At 36.7% G+C, this 18730-nt stretch overlaps 1 protein-coding gene across 2 annotated transcripts in view; it reads left to right on the forward strand.

Annotated features, from left to right (window-relative positions):
• Positions 1–18730, forward strand: part of wdr7 (WD repeat domain 7) — a 69713-nt gene that overhangs the window by 17040 nt on the left and 33943 nt on the right. Inside the window, exons 16-22 of one of the 2 annotated variants that reach the window (XM_088435135.1) lie at positions 939–1172; positions 1387–1680; positions 3048–3244; positions 5584–5681; positions 10055–10201; positions 14320–14438; positions 15458–15581. In XM_088435135.1, the coding sequence (XP_088291261.1) occupies positions 939–1172; positions 1387–1680; positions 3048–3244; positions 5584–5681; positions 10055–10201; positions 14320–14438; positions 15458–15581 (1213 nt within the window). The remainder of the gene's footprint in view (positions 1–938; positions 1173–1386; positions 1681–3047; positions 3245–5583; positions 5682–10054; positions 10202–14319; positions 14439–15457; positions 15582–18730) is intronic. The other variant, XM_088435136.1, reaches the window with a different exon arrangement.

Genomic DNA, 18730 nt, shown 5'->3' on the forward strand with positions numbered 1-18730 from the left:
TTTGAATGTTGAATGGTCACGAGGGGAATCTCAAAACAGTGAAAGGATAAAACAGTGTAAGATTGGTCAAAACATGACAAACGTGGCGCAGTCATGCAGAGGTCTCATGGTGTTGTCACACAGGTGGACATCTGCAAGTTCTGCAAATTAAAAACAAATTATTTTAAAATAATCAGTATATCAACAACGGACAGACGATGAGTACATTTTCTAAAATCTTTTTGCCACAAACGTGGCGCAGAGGTCTCATGGTGTTGTCACACAGGTGGACATCTGCAAGTTCTGCAAATTAAAAACAAATTATTTTAAAATAATCAGTATATCAACGACAGACAGGCTATTAGTACATTTCTGAAATCTGCTGGCTATTTTTTAAAATACATAATAAGATGATGTGCATGGTAAATGTATGTATGTTAAATCATCAATTAATGTGCTACAGTGTGTTGTGATATCAGCTTTTTAGAGTTAAACTACTACTTATTCTATCGTATACGTTTTAATACCTAAGCCACACTAGATTACTTTTATCACACTAGATTTTCCCCTGCTTTCTGGGTTCTTGACTTGTACACTTTGTCATTGTTCAAATAGACTTGCGAGCAATGGAACCCTCGGCCTTTAGGTGGCAATGTTAATCCACTAGAACTCACTGACATTGTTCAAAGACCAGGACAAGAATAATATTTCATTCATTCATACATTAATTATTTGTCTTCCCTTCTTTAAATATTTTTTCATATGGATATTTTTTTTAAATCATACATTGCAGTTATGACTTATGAAGGATCCTCCAGTAAAAATTCTTCTTAAAATAATCTTTTTTTTTAAACTTAAAATTACTATTTTAGTTTATTCTGGTAAACCTTTGTTGCCCATGTCACACATTTACTGGTTTTACTCCATTTAGAATGTTCAACATTCTTCCCCCACTTTAGGGAAACCTACCCAAATACTCCCACAATGCACTGGTGGTCCAGGCGATGAAGACCAACGTCACAGACCCCGACATGCATGTGCTGTTCTTTGACGTGGAAGCAGTTATCATCCAGTTGCTGACAGAAGAAGCTCAGAGGCCAAATCCCATGCTGGTGTCCCCCGAGACGCTGCAGAAAAGCCAGGCTGGAGCTGACAAGGGAGGCTCTTTTCTGGCCAACAAGATCTTCAAGCAGGTCAGGAAAAAGCACACAATGAAGTGAATATGGCTTTTCGCTTCTGTCACATAAATCGCCAAATGAAAAGATTGTGTTAACTATTGTATATTAAATCAGACAAGTTGTATCTACACATACTTTCTGGAACAGACCTTTGTGCCACATGAAAAATAAAGTACTTTTACCTTTAAATATGTAGCTTAAAACACTTGTTGACATCTTTAAAAAATAGGTAAAGGAAACAATGAAGGAAACCATCAAGGAGCACTTGCTAGACGAAGATGAAGAGGAAGAGGAGGAGATGAGAAGGCGCGAGGAGAAGTCAAAATCTCTGAGTCTTCTAGAGTACAACCTGACAATGGACACAGCCAAACTCTTCATGTCCTGCTTGCATGCCTGGGGTCTCAATGAGCAGCTGGATGGTATCTGTCTGGAGAGACTTGGCATGCTTAGGCCACACTGCCCCATCTCTTTTGGCCTCATCTCCAGAGGAGGTCATATGTCTCTCTTGCTGCCCACCTTCAAGGTATGTAACAATCTGTATGCAAAACACAACACTAAACACTAAGCATCATCATTCCCAGCTGATAGACACCATCCATGTGCAGGCCAGATAGAGACCTCACCCATTAAAATATTTTTAAAATTATATATCCATCCATGTAGTTTGTTCAGTTAATTTATTTCTAGAGTAATTCAAAGGGATTAACTGTGGATCATTTACTATTGTCGGACGGGCACACCTTGTTATAAAAATCTTTTAAAAATGATACTGAGTACAGATCCATCCATCCATCTATCCATTTTCTATACCTGCTTATCCTTATAGGATATGGCTGGCTTGTTGGTGTCTATCCCACCTGCCTATGGGTAGTCTGCAGGGGACACCCTAAAACCTGTTACCAGCCAACTGCATGGCATGCAGGGACGAACAACCATTTACACACCCAATCACACCTAAGGGTTTAGAGGTTTTAGCGTTTCTGATTCACTTGCCTTGTTTTTGGAATGTGTGAAGAAGCCAGGGTGCCTGTAGAGAACCCACACAGGCGTGGGGAGAACATGCAAACTCCAGAGTAAACTGGAATAAAATAGGGACTATGAACTGTGAGGCTGACGTTCAAAACACTCTTCCACCATGTCCGCCAGAACACTCACTAATACATAGCTGGGATATTCTATTTTTTCTATTCTTTATTTTGTCTAACACAGGACATTAGTGTCATTTTTGTTGTTTTTTTTTTTTTGTATTTAAATGTGCTATTTAAATAAAATTGTATGGTACAGTGTGCTACATAACATAATTGCTGCCTCAGTCATATTTCAAGAAGCATGAAACACTACTCAACACAAGTTGTTTTTTTTTCTTGGGTCTTTTTCCTTTTGCTTTCTCGTTCACACATCTAGTTGACGTTTTTGTTAAAATACCTCCAAAATAAATACCAACATCTATTTTAAAGATTCTTCTTGTTTTCCAAAAACACTGAAGTATGATCGGCCACACAGAATAACTGGCGATTTCTGTGTGGCTGACGATATGTGTCTGAAGATGAGGAATCTTCTAGTCTTATCAAATTTGCTATGTAAATAATTGTGAAACTTTGGGTTATATGACGGTGCAACTATGAAGAAAAATCGGTATCGTCAATATGATGGTGTCAAGAAAAGTTACTGTATCTTTACCTGGCTGTTAGAGGATTTTTTTTTTTTTTTAAATTTGGTTCATGAAGGATGGACAGTTAATGAAATATGAACTTCTTAAATTACTCATTGATTTGTCACTTGTTTTAATGCGTACGTCTTCTGTTGTCATGTTAGCTGATAAAATAACTTTCGCTCTACTCTCACACGATCAACTTTCTTCTGGTTCATTTGTCATCTTCCATTTGTCAGGAGTCGTTGCTGAGGCAGTTGTCCCTTGCAACAGGCCGGAAGCTGACATTGTCAGACATTGTTGGCAAGGGGACATACGGCGTGTCAAGAGCGGTCACTACGCAGCACCTTCTGTCTGTCATCTCTCTGGCCAACACTCTGATGGGCATGACCAATGCTACCTTTGTCGGCGAGCACATGAAAAAAGCACCAGTCAGGTAAAAATGAGTACAGAATCAAATAATGCATTCAAACATTTGAAAAACAAGTGGAAAAAGTATGCCTATTTTCAGAGGCTAAATTTTTTTGGCATAATTTCATCACTCGAATATTAAACATAATCAAACAAATGTTAATATTAACAATGTTAATTAACAATGATCAATCAAGCAAGCATAAAACACAGCTTTTAAATTGTGATAAATTTGTCTAAGAAACGACAGGTCACCCAACCCCTACTCGTTAATATCAAAATATGTCTTTACATTGGCTAATCACATTTATTGACGTCATCCAAAAGATCTCCAGCAGCCATGTTTCATAGAAATTCCTGAAGTCAAGTAATAGACATCTAGCCGTCTGGAAAGGGTTATAAAGTTACTATTGCATAACATCTGAAATATTGCCAAGAATTTTGGGAGAGTCTTCAATAGATCTTCAAAATAAAATTTTTGGGGTCATGTGTATCTCATTACATCTAGTGTAGCTGTATAGCAACATTTCAGAATAAGAGGTCAAACGGTGGCGGTTTGCTCGTTCTAGACATGGACACCATGCTTTGATAGGAACCTTGGATTCTGCTCTTTACTAGAAAATCCTAAGGGGGAATATCAGCTATCAGTTCTTAAGCTTCATTAGGAGGTCAATGATCCAAAAGTCGTTTTAAGGGCCTTGTTGTTTTCACCCTTTAAATATTCAAAGGCTTTGTTTCATACACACATAGCTTTGTTTCATATACACACACAGATATAAAATTTGTTTGATGATCTCTAAGTGTGGAAAGTAAGCTCTAAGTGACAAAAAAGTAACATTTTTGAGAAGCTGCAAAATAGTTTTCACTGTACTGCATTATTGATTCGTCATTATTTTGACGTACCTGGTTGGTTAAGGTGGCATCGTTTCTCATGCTTGAGATGTGAACTGAGTGTATCTAGAGCCACCAAGAAAGCCGTCTAGCCATAGATGAAATTGCAGAAGGAAAAAAAAAAGGTCTTCAATTCAGTCAACACACAGAATCAACAGTTCAAACACAGGAGGCCGTGCACGTATGCAGTATACCAACAAAAAACATTCTGTTAAGTCTATGGAGTTTGTGTGAAGGTGTTTATTTGGTCTGCTTGTGCTCTCATTGTGCTATAAAAGATTTAACGCTAAAGGTCGCGGTCCAGCTACTCGAACACCACTGCGCGATTTCATCAACCCCTTACAGAAAAACACTGCAGCGAGAAAAACATGAAATAAATGGAGAAAGAGAAAACACAGTCCTGTTCAAATTATATTTTAATGATATCATTTCTGTGGATTAAACTACGGCAAGTTTAAACAACACACTAGTCATTCAACGTCCTACAGAGATTTAGGACTCCCCAAGGCCCTGATTTTCTGAACTATCACATTGAGTTGGTAAAATTCATTTTCACACTAACGAATTGCTTGAACTGTTGGTGTGCTTGTTCTGTGTGAGCTCCTAAAACTTTAATGTGTAGTAAGACAGTTGCAATGAAATGTAGATTTAAAAGGAGTTTTCTCTAGTGGTGGGAAAAAAAAAAACCTCATGAACCACTTTTTATATTTCTTTGCTCTTGTAAATGTCACACCTGGTTGGAAGACGCAGTGAAAATTGAAAATGTTTCCATTGCATTTGCCTGCATCTTCATACAAAGAGCACCATCACAATTGGTTCACAAGGTTTTTTTTTTTATTGTATTCTCTTTCTGTTGAATAAAGAAAACCATTTGCAAACACTACCTTTTACTTTGGACAGAAATATTTTATTTTTCTGGCATTATTGCTTATGTTCATGCGTCATAATTTTGGAGTAATGTCCTGTGTTTGAATGAACAGATTTTTTTTTTAACTCGATCCATTAATTCTAACAACAAAACAACAGAAAACCTCTTAGACTCACATTTATACAGTATTTCAATTAGTTCTAAAATGTAAAAATGTGTATTTAAAAATGGGGACGTGTAAATGTGTTTAATGGAGTTATCCAACAGTAAGTGTATGCATTAATCAGAAACTTGTAGTCTTGTTTTGTAATTGTTTCTCTTGATATTGTGTTTCTCAAAAACGGAGTTACCTTTGCTACGTTCAGATGCAGGATTGTGCCCTTGCTTAAAAATTCAATAGCCTGAGCATACAAATGCCCTTTTGTGTGTGTGTGTGTGTGTGTGTGTGTGTGTGTGTGTGTGTGTGTGTGTGTGTGCGCGCGCGCACGTGCGTGTGTGGGTGTGTGTAAGGACGAAAGGTCCATGCATCTTTTTTTGTGCTCTTCCACCTTTCTCCTGTCCGTTCTTTTAATTTTTCATGCCTCGTCTTTGTGATCCTCCTCCAGGCCTCCCAGACCAGGAGGAACCCCGGAGACTCCTCGCAGGACGCCGGCCACACCCCCTCAGCCCTCCAACCCGGCGCTACAAGCCCAGATCAAACAAGGTAAATACAAAAGGAGGGGGCGCTTGCTTCACACACCCATGGGGCCCTGCGGGGACGTTGGGAGAGAGGTGGGGGCTCATAATGTTGCCTACTGGCAATAAATCCCACAGAGGCTCCAAAAAAATATCACAGAAGGAAGCTGTTGGTGTTTTCCTTGTTCACTGGGTCTTTTAAAGGACCCTTTTGTCATTTTTGACATGGAAGACGTCTAACAGCTGGAGTTCAACCTTCTTAAAAATTAATTATTTTCAAGGTCTTTTTGAGCATCGAACGCTTTTATCTTATCAAATGCTTTCATCAACTAAAAAACTACCAAGATCTAAGGAAGTATTCTTGAGCACCATGTTTTTATTGACCTGATATTTTTCTAAAATGTCATCGTCAACAAACTTTTGAACACTGATCAAAGTTCATTTTTAGGTCTGAAAAGTTCAGATAAAATTAGTGTTTAACTTTATGTTAAATAAATATGTATACAATTGTAAAAGAAGATGACAAGTCTGCCACAAAGTTGTCTATGCCATTAAAATTTTACTGTTAAAGCTGTATACAGACAGGAAGATTTTTGATAAAAGGCAAAGTTACAAAAATGAACCAAAACACATTTATTTTACAGCTAAATGAAGTGTTGAAACTTGTTCTGGTTTACCCTAGGCGACATTGTAACCATCTGTCACCATCTGCCATACACATGCGTACACATGCACACTTATCATTGGACATTTGTTGATACACACACTTGCCTTGGATGGCACACTTGTATTCTTGGTGAGGAGCGAAAGGGGTTTTGTACTATTGTCATGCTCTAATGGGAGCGAAGCGTGACAAACGCGTGGACTCGCGCCATGCTCCTATTCATGCCCATTGAGAGGAACTACTTGGCCATGACCTCTGCTTAGACAGTCTACTCTAACCAGGTGTGTGTGTTGTGCACTAATAGCTGCTTACAATCTCCCCATGGAAAAAGAAAAGATAGAGCCCTGAAATCTTTCATCAATACAAGAGACAAGCGAAGAGCAATGATTTTTTTTCCTTAGTATTTGTTAAAATAATATATATATATATATATATATATATATATATATATATATATATATATATATATATATATATATATATATATATATATATATATTATATATATATATATATATATATATATATATATATATATATATATATATATATATATATATATATTTTTTTTTTTTTAATTTTATTTTTTTTTCATTGAACACACACTTCAAAATGTTCATTCATGCTTTTCAAAATATATGTCCAGACCATCTGATCTACAAGGTTAAGACAACAATTAAGGAAAATAAAACAATTACGAATCTTGCACAATATGTACAGTATTTTTCCTGTTCTAAGTGCTGCTAAACTGCCGACCAATAGTTCTAGAAGTCATCACTATATTGGTTTATTGCACTGTCTTGTTTTTTTTCTTCTTTCATTTATAATTCTCATCTTCTCCTGCATGGCTACAGCCTGCTGCTCGCTCTGTAGGGAAAAAAAACAGAACCACAAGCACAAGTGTGTCTTCCACTGCACTTTCATTTGTTACCTGAGGTTAATGTGCAGCTTTCTATCTTCTTATTTTCTATTTTCTTGCTTCCTCGCAAAAAAAAATGTTAGTCATTGTCATCTGTCTCTTTGCGATGTCTTTTACAATGTTGCTATGACAGGTTTACAAAACCAGTTATATTTTGCTTTTAAATGCATATGTGTTTTTAATATCTACAGATGCTTAGAAAAAGATACACTACAATATTGTCATACATCATTTAAGATTGCAAGTTGTATCGTTGTGACATCACAGTGGGTATTTTTATGGAATGGAATTGATACCTATCACAGCTTTTTTGGAACATTGCAGGCATCAAATTCCAAATGAGCTAATATTTGCAAGAAAACAGTTAAGCAATTTAAGCATTCAATATTTTGTTTTTGTGGTGTATTTGGTTGGATACAACCTAAAAAAGAACGTGCAAAACATTGCATTCTGTTTTTATTTACAATTTAACGCATCATCCCAATTTAATTGGAATTGGTTTCGTATACTATTTTTTTAATACATAATATATGCTGTTTTTAAAATAGTGCTTTGATTTTCATGATTTTTTTAACTGATAAGCAAATAGAAAATCATACAGTTTTTCTGAATCGTAAGTATGAACAAATCTGAAAAATGTGCCATTCTTCTTTCTAAAAGAGTTAAAGTTCCAGCAGATTGGATGAAGAGCCTTGCCACAGAAAAATATCTTTGCAATAGCATGTTAAATTCATCCCCATTCATCCGAACGCTGTATTATGATTAAAATTGAGTTGAGTTGAGTTGAATATGAATAGAGCAGCAAATCCACCCTTTTTATCCATCTCAAGGGGCAGCCAATTTACTACTTGTTGTGGACTGAAAATGAAATCACAGTTAGTCAGGGCTGAGTTAGTTTGCAAACATCACGTGACCAAGATCATAACATTGCAGCATTTCTTCATTCCTAGACAGAAATAACATTAAAACACCCCGGAGAAAATGTATACAGGCTAGGCATACACATCTAAAGAAATGTAGAGTACCTTTGCCTTTACTTTACCATCGACAAACTCGAATGTTACTGGCACTGAACAACAATGGCCAGCTGAGGCTGAGCGCCGCCACCTGTTTGGGAATGTTCACAACATCTGAAAGTCTCGGGGTCTTGTTGGACCTCGCGATGGAGGCAATGAGGAAGCAAGGAGGTGGGCTGGATCTCCTGAATTGACTGTCAGTCAATTGTGTAATATACAATGCATAAATGCCTCTAAACGTAGTTTTGACATATTAATAGAACACACCATAATGTGATTTAATTGGCAAGTCATGATATATACAACAAATAAAGTCAGGGATCGAGTTATACTCGGGTTTTTAAATTACAAATTAAATAACGCAAATTGCAGTAAAAACAAGGGTTGACATATTCAAGATTGACTCAAAACAAACAAACAAAAAAAAAAAACCTAAACCAATTTGTCTGCGTGTTACTGATCTTTCCATTAGAGTCAAGTTGTCATTATAGACTATAAATCATTTCAAAAGATATTTTGGATTGTTTAAAAGTTGAACTGAAACTAACACAAATACATCGGAACATGAAAATATCTTACTTTGAAACTTATGAAGCGCAACTTACATGATCACCACTAGGATGGTAAAAAAAAAAAAAAAACCTACTCAATTTAACATACTCAGCATGTCAGCAATGTTTGTGGTTATTTGACATTTTAAATCAACAGTATTGATTTTATTGATTCCAGTTCTTAGGTGGGAATAATATCCTGGTGCCAGTCTGATAACCTTTTGTCCTGTCATTTAGGATATTAACAAGCTTTGGTTTGTTCTGATTTTATAAAGCTGATTTCCAAAATAAAACAAGACTTTTCATCCATTCAAGTGATTGGGAGGAAATGATTTATCTTGATTTTCTTTGTTTTCTGTGCACATTATGTGACTATATGTGAATGTATCTTGTTACTTTTATCCTGCATATAGTGCTGTGAAAAGGTATTTACCCACTTTCTGTTTTTTGCATAATTATCATTCGCAAACATTTCATTTAAGCTTTTTTTAGCATTACACTTAGACAACCCAACTACCCGGTATACATATATAAAGTGCAGTTTCTAAATGATGATTTGATCTACCAGTGAGGGAAAAAATACTAATCTGTGTGAAAAAAAGAATTAAGTAGCAACAGTTTTGCAAAAGCTTTCACCGGCTATACCCAAACCTGCCTGCCATTATGTTTGCATCAATAAATTACTCTAATATTACTCTAATTTAACAGATTGTTAAAGTGAAGTAGGCTACAAATCCCCCAAAAAGCTCATCATGCCACGATCCTCCAGAAGAAATCAGAAAAAGAATTGAAATCTGTCAGTCTGGACAAGGTTACAAGGCCATTTCCAAGACTTTTTCACTGTACTATATGAGATTGTACTTTTATCGTTTGGGTTTATTTAATATTACTGTACTTTGTCAAATGTTGGAGATGAATTAATTATTTCAATGATGAATAACAAGTAATGATCCTCAAATCTCTTTGGACCCAAAATCTCTGTACCTTGCTTTGTGCCTTGTAATCTAATGAGAGTTATATGATTTTATGTGAGCTGCTTTTTTTTTCCTGACAGATTTTCTTCCAATGTATTTGTTTGCTTTCCTTTTTTGCTGTTGCTGTTGTCTTGTAATTGAATGTATATTATTCTTCGCTGCTACTTGACTGCTACTTTCCTCCCTCCGTGTTCTCTGTTCGTATATGTACAGTTGAAAGCTTTCTAACATCCTCCTTCACTCTTTACTATTTTTCTCCTTTTCTTCCTTTTGCAAGCTGCGGTAGCCACCACAGCCAGCATCAACGTTTCTGCTACCGCTACAACTGTTGGGCCCATTGGGGCCCCTGGGGTTCTTCCTCAGAGGGCCCCTGGCTCCCCCAGCCCTGGTCCTGCTTCTCATAGCATCCCTTCAGTCAATGAAGGTACTGACTGAACCTGATGGGTACAGCTTACAGGAAATCTTACCACCCCGTTCTTTATTCACCCACCTATCCTTGGAAATCCTCTTCTTCCCTTTCTATATTTTCCCTCTCCCTCTGTCTTTTAGTGTCTCTCATTTTGTTTATTTTTCTTTAAACTAACATGCCATGTTCTATTTGGTTTAATTTGGACGTTTTTGTCCTGAAGCCAGAGTTTACTGACATCCCTATAATAAGTTTCCTTCCATCATTTAATGTTCATGTTTTGGCTTCTCTTGCCTCAGTCTTAACTTTATTGTGCTTCTGCTTTTCTCAAGTGTCCATGTAGGTCTTTTTCCCCTTGTCTTCATTGTTTGAGTCTACAGTACTGTGTCTACATGTTTGTGTCTGTCTGATGTGTTCAATTCACTTTCAGTTCACTCAGTTGAACAGCAACCAAAAGACCTAAAAACAAGTGTTCAAATGTTGCCTGTTGTTGTCAAATTCTCAGCATTGTTGAACTTGCAAACAACCAAAGCTGTCTTGAAATGACTAATTGAGAGTGTATTGAGCATACTCATTGTTGACTGGTGTTTTGTCTGTTGTTCTCAAGTTGGTCTTGTGCAATGTAATGTTGTCCAGTGAGATTTCTCTCCTGTGTTATGCATGCTTGATCTTGTCTGCTTCTTTTTGCTCAGTTTGCATGGTTGTTGCTATTTTCACCAGACAGTTTCAGCAGTAGTAATTGACTAATATAATTGTAGATTAGTTTGTAATCTAAGATGTTGAGAAGTGCACCCTTTTTTCATAATCGGTGCTTCATTGACATGGGCAAAATAGTTCTCAATCTTCCCAATGAATGTCCTCTTCAGTATTTGACACTACTTCATTAGCATTTGAATGTTTTTCTTTTTAATTTGTTAAGTAACCTTGATTGTTATTTTTAACTTTCAGTAGAAACGGGAACTATTGAAGCCTCCTTTACATGAGATGGTTTGTTGGCATGCCAAACATAAAAAAAAAAAAAAAAAATTGTCTTCCTTCAAAATTTTTCGACATATTGTCTGCTTTTCACAATCAATAACCAGAGGTTTTTATATCAGGTTATGAGCTGAAATGCCCCACGTCACAAGCTGTCACTAGTGTGGCGCAGGGGAATCACCACAAATGTTTACAGCACCATCAATGTTGCTACACAATATTTTGTTGTGTAGACCAAGTTAACTTTACAATATTGGTATAGAAAGAATTAAATAATGGAATAACATAATCAGCATGTGATTTCAGGGGTCCACCTAATAAATCCATTTACTAATAGCCACTTATCTTCACTAGGGTTGCTGGCTTGCTGGTGCCTGTCCCAGCTGTCATTTGCCATTTGCAGGGGAGACTAAAACATATATATATAAATGTGTATATTATACATGTATAATGTGTATATTATATATTATACATGTGTATATGTGATGCATTGATACAAAATGGGAATGAATATATATATATATATATATATATATATATATAGCACAAAAAGACATTGTACATACAGAGATTAATTGTATGATGTGTGTTTAGTAAAATGCTGCCTACCTTTCTTTGCTATACCCAGTGATCTTCTAACTTTAGTTTAGAGGTAAAACAGTCTCTTTTTGGGAAAAAGTTCATTTTTTAATTTTTCATCACATAGCAGTGCCACTCAATAACTCTCAACTTTGGTAGCAGCACAGAGTGCTACTGCTTTTTCCCCACACATTTTCACAAACACACACACACACGCAGCAGCTGAAATGAAATAAGTATTAAACACAAATCTTGCAAGGAGCACCTGGTCGAGGCAAACTTATTGTGGTATGCTTCCATTTCCACTTACAAATTTTTCTCACAAAATATAGTTTTAATAGTGCTAGTTACATGAAATTTTCACCTTATGTAGGATAGAATCAAACTAATCCATGCAGAGAAAGCAGAAAATATGAACTCAGAAATTAATTTTCATGTTGTACTGTGAAACTACATAGGGAAAAAAGTATTGAACATGGCAACTGGCATTTTATTGTACAAAAGCCTTTGTTTGCAGTGACAGCTTTAAATCGCCTCCTGTAAGGAGAAACTAGTCACATGCATTGCTTTGGTGTGATTTGATTTTTGGCTCATTCTTCCAAGCAAGTAGTCTTCAAGTCTTGAAGGTTCTGTGGGCTTCTTTTATGGACCTTGAGTTTCAGTTCTCTCCATAGGTTATCAATTGTATTCAAGCCATTTGGTTGGCAGGGCCATTCCAACAGCTTTACTATGTTTTGTTTTCTTTGAAACCAATTGAGTTTCCATGGCAGTATGTTTTGGATCATTATCCTGCTAAATGTCCATTCTGGTTTCATTTTCGTTATCTTTGTAGATGGCAGCAAATGTTTGTTAAACAAGTCTCAGTACCTAGACAGGCCTTGCTTTCCTTCAATAATGTGAAGTTTACCAGTTCCTCTTGCTGAAAAGCAGCTCCACACCAACATGTTTCCATCTCAGAACTTGACTGTTGATGTTTTTAGGGTGATGTGCATTTCTCCTCCGAATAGCTAAAGTTTTCTTTCATAGACCAGCCAGTATTTCACCTTTTTTACTTTATTTTTTGCGCATCGTGAGCATGTACACAGGCCATGGCAGTGGAGTGCATGACTCGCTGCTTTCCTTGTGACAAACAGTACCTGCTTATTCCAGGTCTTTTTTCAGCTCTCCACAGGTGGTCCTTGGTTCTTGGGCAACTCTCCAGTTTATTCTTGGCCTTCCACTTACAAATTATGGCCCCAACCATGCTCATAGGAACATTCAGAAGCTAAGCTCTATGCCTGTAACCATTGCTATGTTTTACAAATGAGTTTACAATGGTCTTGAGACAGCTCTTTGCCCTAACTCATCATAAGATGTTTCTTTACTTATGTCCTAGCAAGGACACCTATTCACAATAAGACCAGCTGATATTCATTTGCATTGACAAGAGCTGGATTGCTATTTGATTATTGACCAGTTTGAGGTGTTGTCTTGGCTTTTCATGCGTTTTTGCAACTTCCTTTCTACATGCGTTCAATATGGTGTCATTTTAAATTAATACAGACAAATTAGTTTTGTTTCGCTTTCTCTGCATGAATTGATTAATGTGGTTGTTCCCTACGTGGGTGATGAAAATTTGTGGTGGTGAAAACATGAAACTTTCATGTCAATAGCACCTTTGAAAATATATTTAGTGATGAAATTGATGACGTATTCACGACTTATTTCAGCCCCTGTGCGTGTGTGTGTGTCCGTGCGTGTGTGCGCACACACACTGCACTGCAGGTAAGTTTACATCTGTGTTCCTGACAAAGAAATGTTGCCCTTTCTTAGTGTTGTTAATCTTTGAGCATTCACATCAAACAAACACAGCTTCTAAATTTTCCCCAAACCGTACGTACAGTATATTGAAAACAATATATATGGACTGATAAGGTTTTGCTTTATGATCCGTAAGTAACACATTTCATACTAGTATTCTTTTGGCTTAAATACTGTGTCTGAACACTTTCGACACAAACACATTAGATTTTATTTAAATTATTTACAGTATACAGTCAAATATTTATATTTAACAGTGTCTTTATCAATAGATGTTTCCATTTCAAAGTAAAATGCAATGTGATAATGTTGCTCACCAAGCTCTTTTTCCCCTGTCCATTTGTTCATTATACTTAAGAATATTAAATTACAAACATTTGATTCTCATATAGCAGAACCCTCATTGCTGATATAGTAGTTTGTTTGAATCCACTTTTTTAAGCTACAGTATACACTTTTTTTAAGTGTAGAAGTACGACATTATTATGTTTCTGCAAGGCCATGATAGCATCAGTTTCTCACAATGAAGAGGTAACTTCCAAATGTTTTTAAAGGCTTATTTTGTGGGGATGTTGCATAAATGTCAAAAAGACAATTACATTTCAATTCAAATATAATTATATCTTATGTATTTTAATGTAATCGGTGACTGACATATTTTGTCTGATACTCTTTTTCTTTTAGTAAGCAAACATGTCTTCATTTGATGTAATAATGTTTTTCTTTTTCCCTTTCCGCCTGACTGTACAAATTCCATGAAATTACCTTGTGCTTATTTGCAGGTTGGAGCCAGCTGGCAGCAATGCACTGTGTTATGCTCCCTGACCTCTTGGGCCTGGATAAGTTTAGACCTCCGTTACTAGAAATGCTAGCAAGGAGATGGCAGGACCGCTGTCTAGAGGTAAAACACTCAGTTTAAAAAAAACAGATAATATGTGTTGCGACCAAAATCTTTGTCAAAAATGTTTTTATGTTTCATGGCTTCATTTTATTTCTTACTAACAATTTCTTACTAACAACTGTTATTAATTATAGACATTTATTGAATTTTAATCTCTCTTTAAGACAAAAAGCAGTTTGGGTAATCATATCAATCACCATCCACGCATGTTGGCACAATTTATATTTATCGTGTTTTATTAGTGTTAAAGCTTTGTTTTGTTTTTGTTTTTTGTTTTTTTGCTTTTTAATAGCCCTTAATCAAAAAAAGACTCTCAAGGGACATAACAAGTGAGTGAGTCACAGAGAGCTTCACAAATCACACAGTGGCTTTCCCTGTACCAAACTCCCAGAAGGGCAAGGAAAAACTTCATACAAATTAGAATCCCTGAGAAGGGGCCGCAGATGGGACAAGAGCCCTTTCCAGGCTGCAAATTATGCAGAGTGCCATATTACTCAATGAAGAGTTCAATAATAAGACTCAATTTTAAAGATAAAACAATGCAGGGATACTTCTCAAGACCAGGCGTGGTTGGTCAATCTCCCTAGCCATGGAGATAGATTGCTTACATCTTTGATCCAGTCAGTCTTCGCAAGACCACACATTCGCATCCAGTTCATTCATCACCATCTAGGCCTCTCTCCAACCTGGGAGAAAGAACATGAAAAAAAAATCAAAAAGCTGCAGATACAGTTGAATTTAAAGAACAAGTATGAAAATTTGTCTTTTGTGGGGTTTTAGTCACTTCTTCATTCGCTGCTCTAACTTCCATAAGTAGGGCATTCCACAGCAGCACTGTCGCCTGAACAGAAAATTACATTACCCATTACAATGGTTCACAAACATGTCATGTTGCATATGGGGTCATAGATCAAATTAAGTTTATTACTCAAAGTTCTACTGTAAAATCTTTGCAGGCAAATAAAGGTTTTCACTGTCTCAATCTTTACACTGACTGAAACAATTGTGCTTGTTTATAGGTCCGTGAAGCAGCACAAGCTTTACTGCTGGCTGAGTTGAGAAGGATTGGCCAGTCAGGGCGTAAGGACACCATTGACTTGTGGGCTCCATACCTGCCCCAATATGTGGACACAGTCAGCTCCCGTACGTACTCAGACATTACACGCCATAAATGGTAATAATATTACAATCATGGAGACAAGCAGGGAAGAAGATAGATAGATCAGTAAAATTAGATCATAATTTTATAATTTTATGAAAATCTAAGTGTTAGAAACCTTTAAGGCAGGTTTCAATTGGTTGATTTGAGCAATGATTTAAAGGCGAAGTCAAGTCAACAATGTTCTTTGGCAATATTATATTCTGTGCGGCCTTATTAATATTGTGTGCGCATACATTTTAGCTACATAATCAATTCAACTTTTTGAACTTCTATTTTATACTTTGGCTACAGCTTTTTTCGTGATTTGTTTTACTTTTAATGAGGCCGACTGCATCAGCAGGTATATAACTTTGTCTTTCTTTTGCACTCTCGCTATCCAGCTGTTTTTTTTTCTCTCTTCTTTGTCAATCCTTCCCCAAGCTCTATTTAGAGCTTGTGATGGGGAAAAATGGTTGGTCTCCACCTTCTTTACCTAGAAACAGCCTTTTAAAATACCACGCTTGTGACTGTACAAACGTACCAACGTGTATCTGTTTCCAGTAGTTGCCTTGTAGTTGCTGAGGATGCTGGGGGGGTTCTCAGGGGAACAGTTGCCATGGAAATGGGTACCGGTCAGTGTTGTGTTACCAAAGCAGTACCGCAGGCGGGGGAGGTAGGGAAGTGATGGACGGGTGACCCCAGGGGAAGAGGGAGGACAGATGGGGGAGGGAACGCGGAGGGCAAGATAGAGTGAGGTTATAGGGTCACCGAATTTGATCTATGCACAACACAACAACACTGACAGACAAAAATGGTGGTTTCTTCTGGTTCTGGGAATCTCTGTTATCATGAGAAAGTCAAGTCATGATTTGCAAAACTCCCAAAAATTGTTTTCTTAATAATTAATAATGTGAAAAGCTTTACTTTGTTTAGTGTCATCCTTAAACATTTTAGTATCATTTCTGACACTGTTGACTAATCTAGGTCTCTCTCTTTTGCTTCCTTGTTTTCTTTTCCTTTTTCTGTGCCTCCATCATCATAGAATAGAAAATAATAGAATGAATGAATTTTCATTGTACACTGGTAAACAAAATTGGGAGTGCTGCTCCAATTAGTGCATATCGAATAGAATATAAAATAGAACATACATACAGTAGAATAGAATATAAATCATTGTTTTAGTAGGAGTGCATGGCCGATGTTTGAAATGAAACACTGTATAACCATCTGACTGTACAACTGTTAAAAAACAAAAAAAAACAAAAAAAAGAATTTCCTCTGAGCTTAAAGTTAATGTTTATATAGCTTTAAGCACACAGGGAATGCTTTCAGTATTTTTTTTTTCCAGGGTGGACAAAAATTATTCATTTTCACCAAATGGGAAAATAACCGAAAAAAAAATCTAACAGCTCTTAACTTTCCTGAAATGTCTTTAAGCAAATGTTTATTCAACAATTTTTCTGATTTACTCAATGATGGCTTTATTTATTTACTATTAAATCCATTTTGGAAAACATGCATTTTTGTTGTAAAATTCTACCAAAAAGTTAATCAAGTTCCTGAGTCCTCAACATGTCTTAAATTGTTAAATAAAAATGTAAACAAAAGCTCGCTATAGTTTTCTACATAAATCAAGTTCTCTAAAATTCCAAACTAACAGAAATGTTAAAAATAGATGGTTGTTTTAATTGTTTCAAAAAAAAAACAAAAAAAACTTGAGGTCCAGAGTGTTCCCAGGCTCAGTAGAATCTCTTATCAAAAATGTAAATCCTCGAAGTTAACCGTTTTTAAACTAATCTTCTTGGGTTGAGGTGTCTGTCAACCCCTTCTAGTTGGACATGCTACAAAGCAGTACAATAAAACATGGCATGTAGAGGTTTAAACTTAAAGATGGATGGCTTCTGGCACTGCAGACGGAAGGAAGAATATGGAGTGGAAGTCCAGGAGATTTGAAGTCAAGGAAGGAGTTAACCCCAAGTAACCACCAATAATCCTACTCACTTCATTAAGGGAAATCACCAGCATTATTCACACCTACACGCTCATGCACACATGCAATTTGCTCCTTAGAATTGTGTGTGCCAGCTGTTTCTTTGATCACTGAATAGTAATCGCCATAGCCATTCTGTTACAATACTACACATCTGCTTTGCCCACTTTTATTCACATGCTGCTCTTGGTGTTCGTCCTTTTCATCCCCCTTACATCTGTTCATGATGGTCTGTCTTGGTATTGGTCAAAAATGAATTGTATCAGTAAGATGAGTCAAGATAAGTCAATAACTATACTTCAAAAATAAAGCGAAAGTAGTTTTACATGAAAGAAAGTATATGTTTTGAATAGAGGAAGAGAAAGCAACAGACACAATAGAGTAGGAGGAAAAGGTCCAGGAGGTTAACAAGGCATGCTGGGAGCTATGTGTCATGGCTGACATGACAAGCTTGACCTTGGAGCAGGCTAGAATACCTTCTTCTCCCTCTCCCTTCCCATCCATCCTCCTCCCTTCCACTAAGCCCCCCACCCCAACCAACCCCCTTTTCCACTTCTTTCTCCCACAGCGGGTTGCAACTCTTTCATTCTCCAGCAGCTGACTTATAGATCATAGGCTTGGTTGGATGCGTTTTGTAACAATGTGAAAAGTAATGGTGTGGAAGTCCCAGTGGCAAGTGCTTCTGTATATCAGATGGATTAAATCTCTTGGTGTAGCTAAAGAAATAATTAGCTTTTTGTCGACCTTTAGTAATTGTCGTTTGTAACTCTTTTCTTACCGTTGATGAGAATTCTCATCATGTAATACTTATGTTGTTTACCAGAAACGGAAATTCCTGAGAACTATATATTTTTCTATTATGAATGCATTCATGGATGACACTCGTCTCCAGCGCTCCTTTTGATGTTAAGCCAATTGAGCGCTGTAGTGATTAACTGTAACAATTTGATGGCAGCGTTGCTCCCGCTGACATGTGATCAGGTAGGTCAAGAAAAAGAAGCCATGCTGTTGGGAGGGGCAGAGGAAGACTAGAGAGGACAGTGGGACCTAGAGAGAACAGCAAAAAATGCAAGCGATTAGGTTTAAATCTGCTCGCATGCTAGTGAGCAAATTTTGTCTGGTGGTAGGCCAAACGTAGGACAAAGAATACGAAGTGGATTC

The sequence above is a fragment of the Hippichthys cyanospilos genome, chromosome 15, assembly GCF_059441005.1.
Source record: "Hippichthys cyanospilos isolate Australia breed blue-spotted pipefish chromosome 15, RoL_Hcya_1.0, whole genome shotgun sequence".
NCBI classification, from domain to species: domain Eukaryota; kingdom Metazoa; phylum Chordata; class Actinopteri; order Syngnathiformes; family Syngnathidae; genus Hippichthys; species Hippichthys cyanospilos.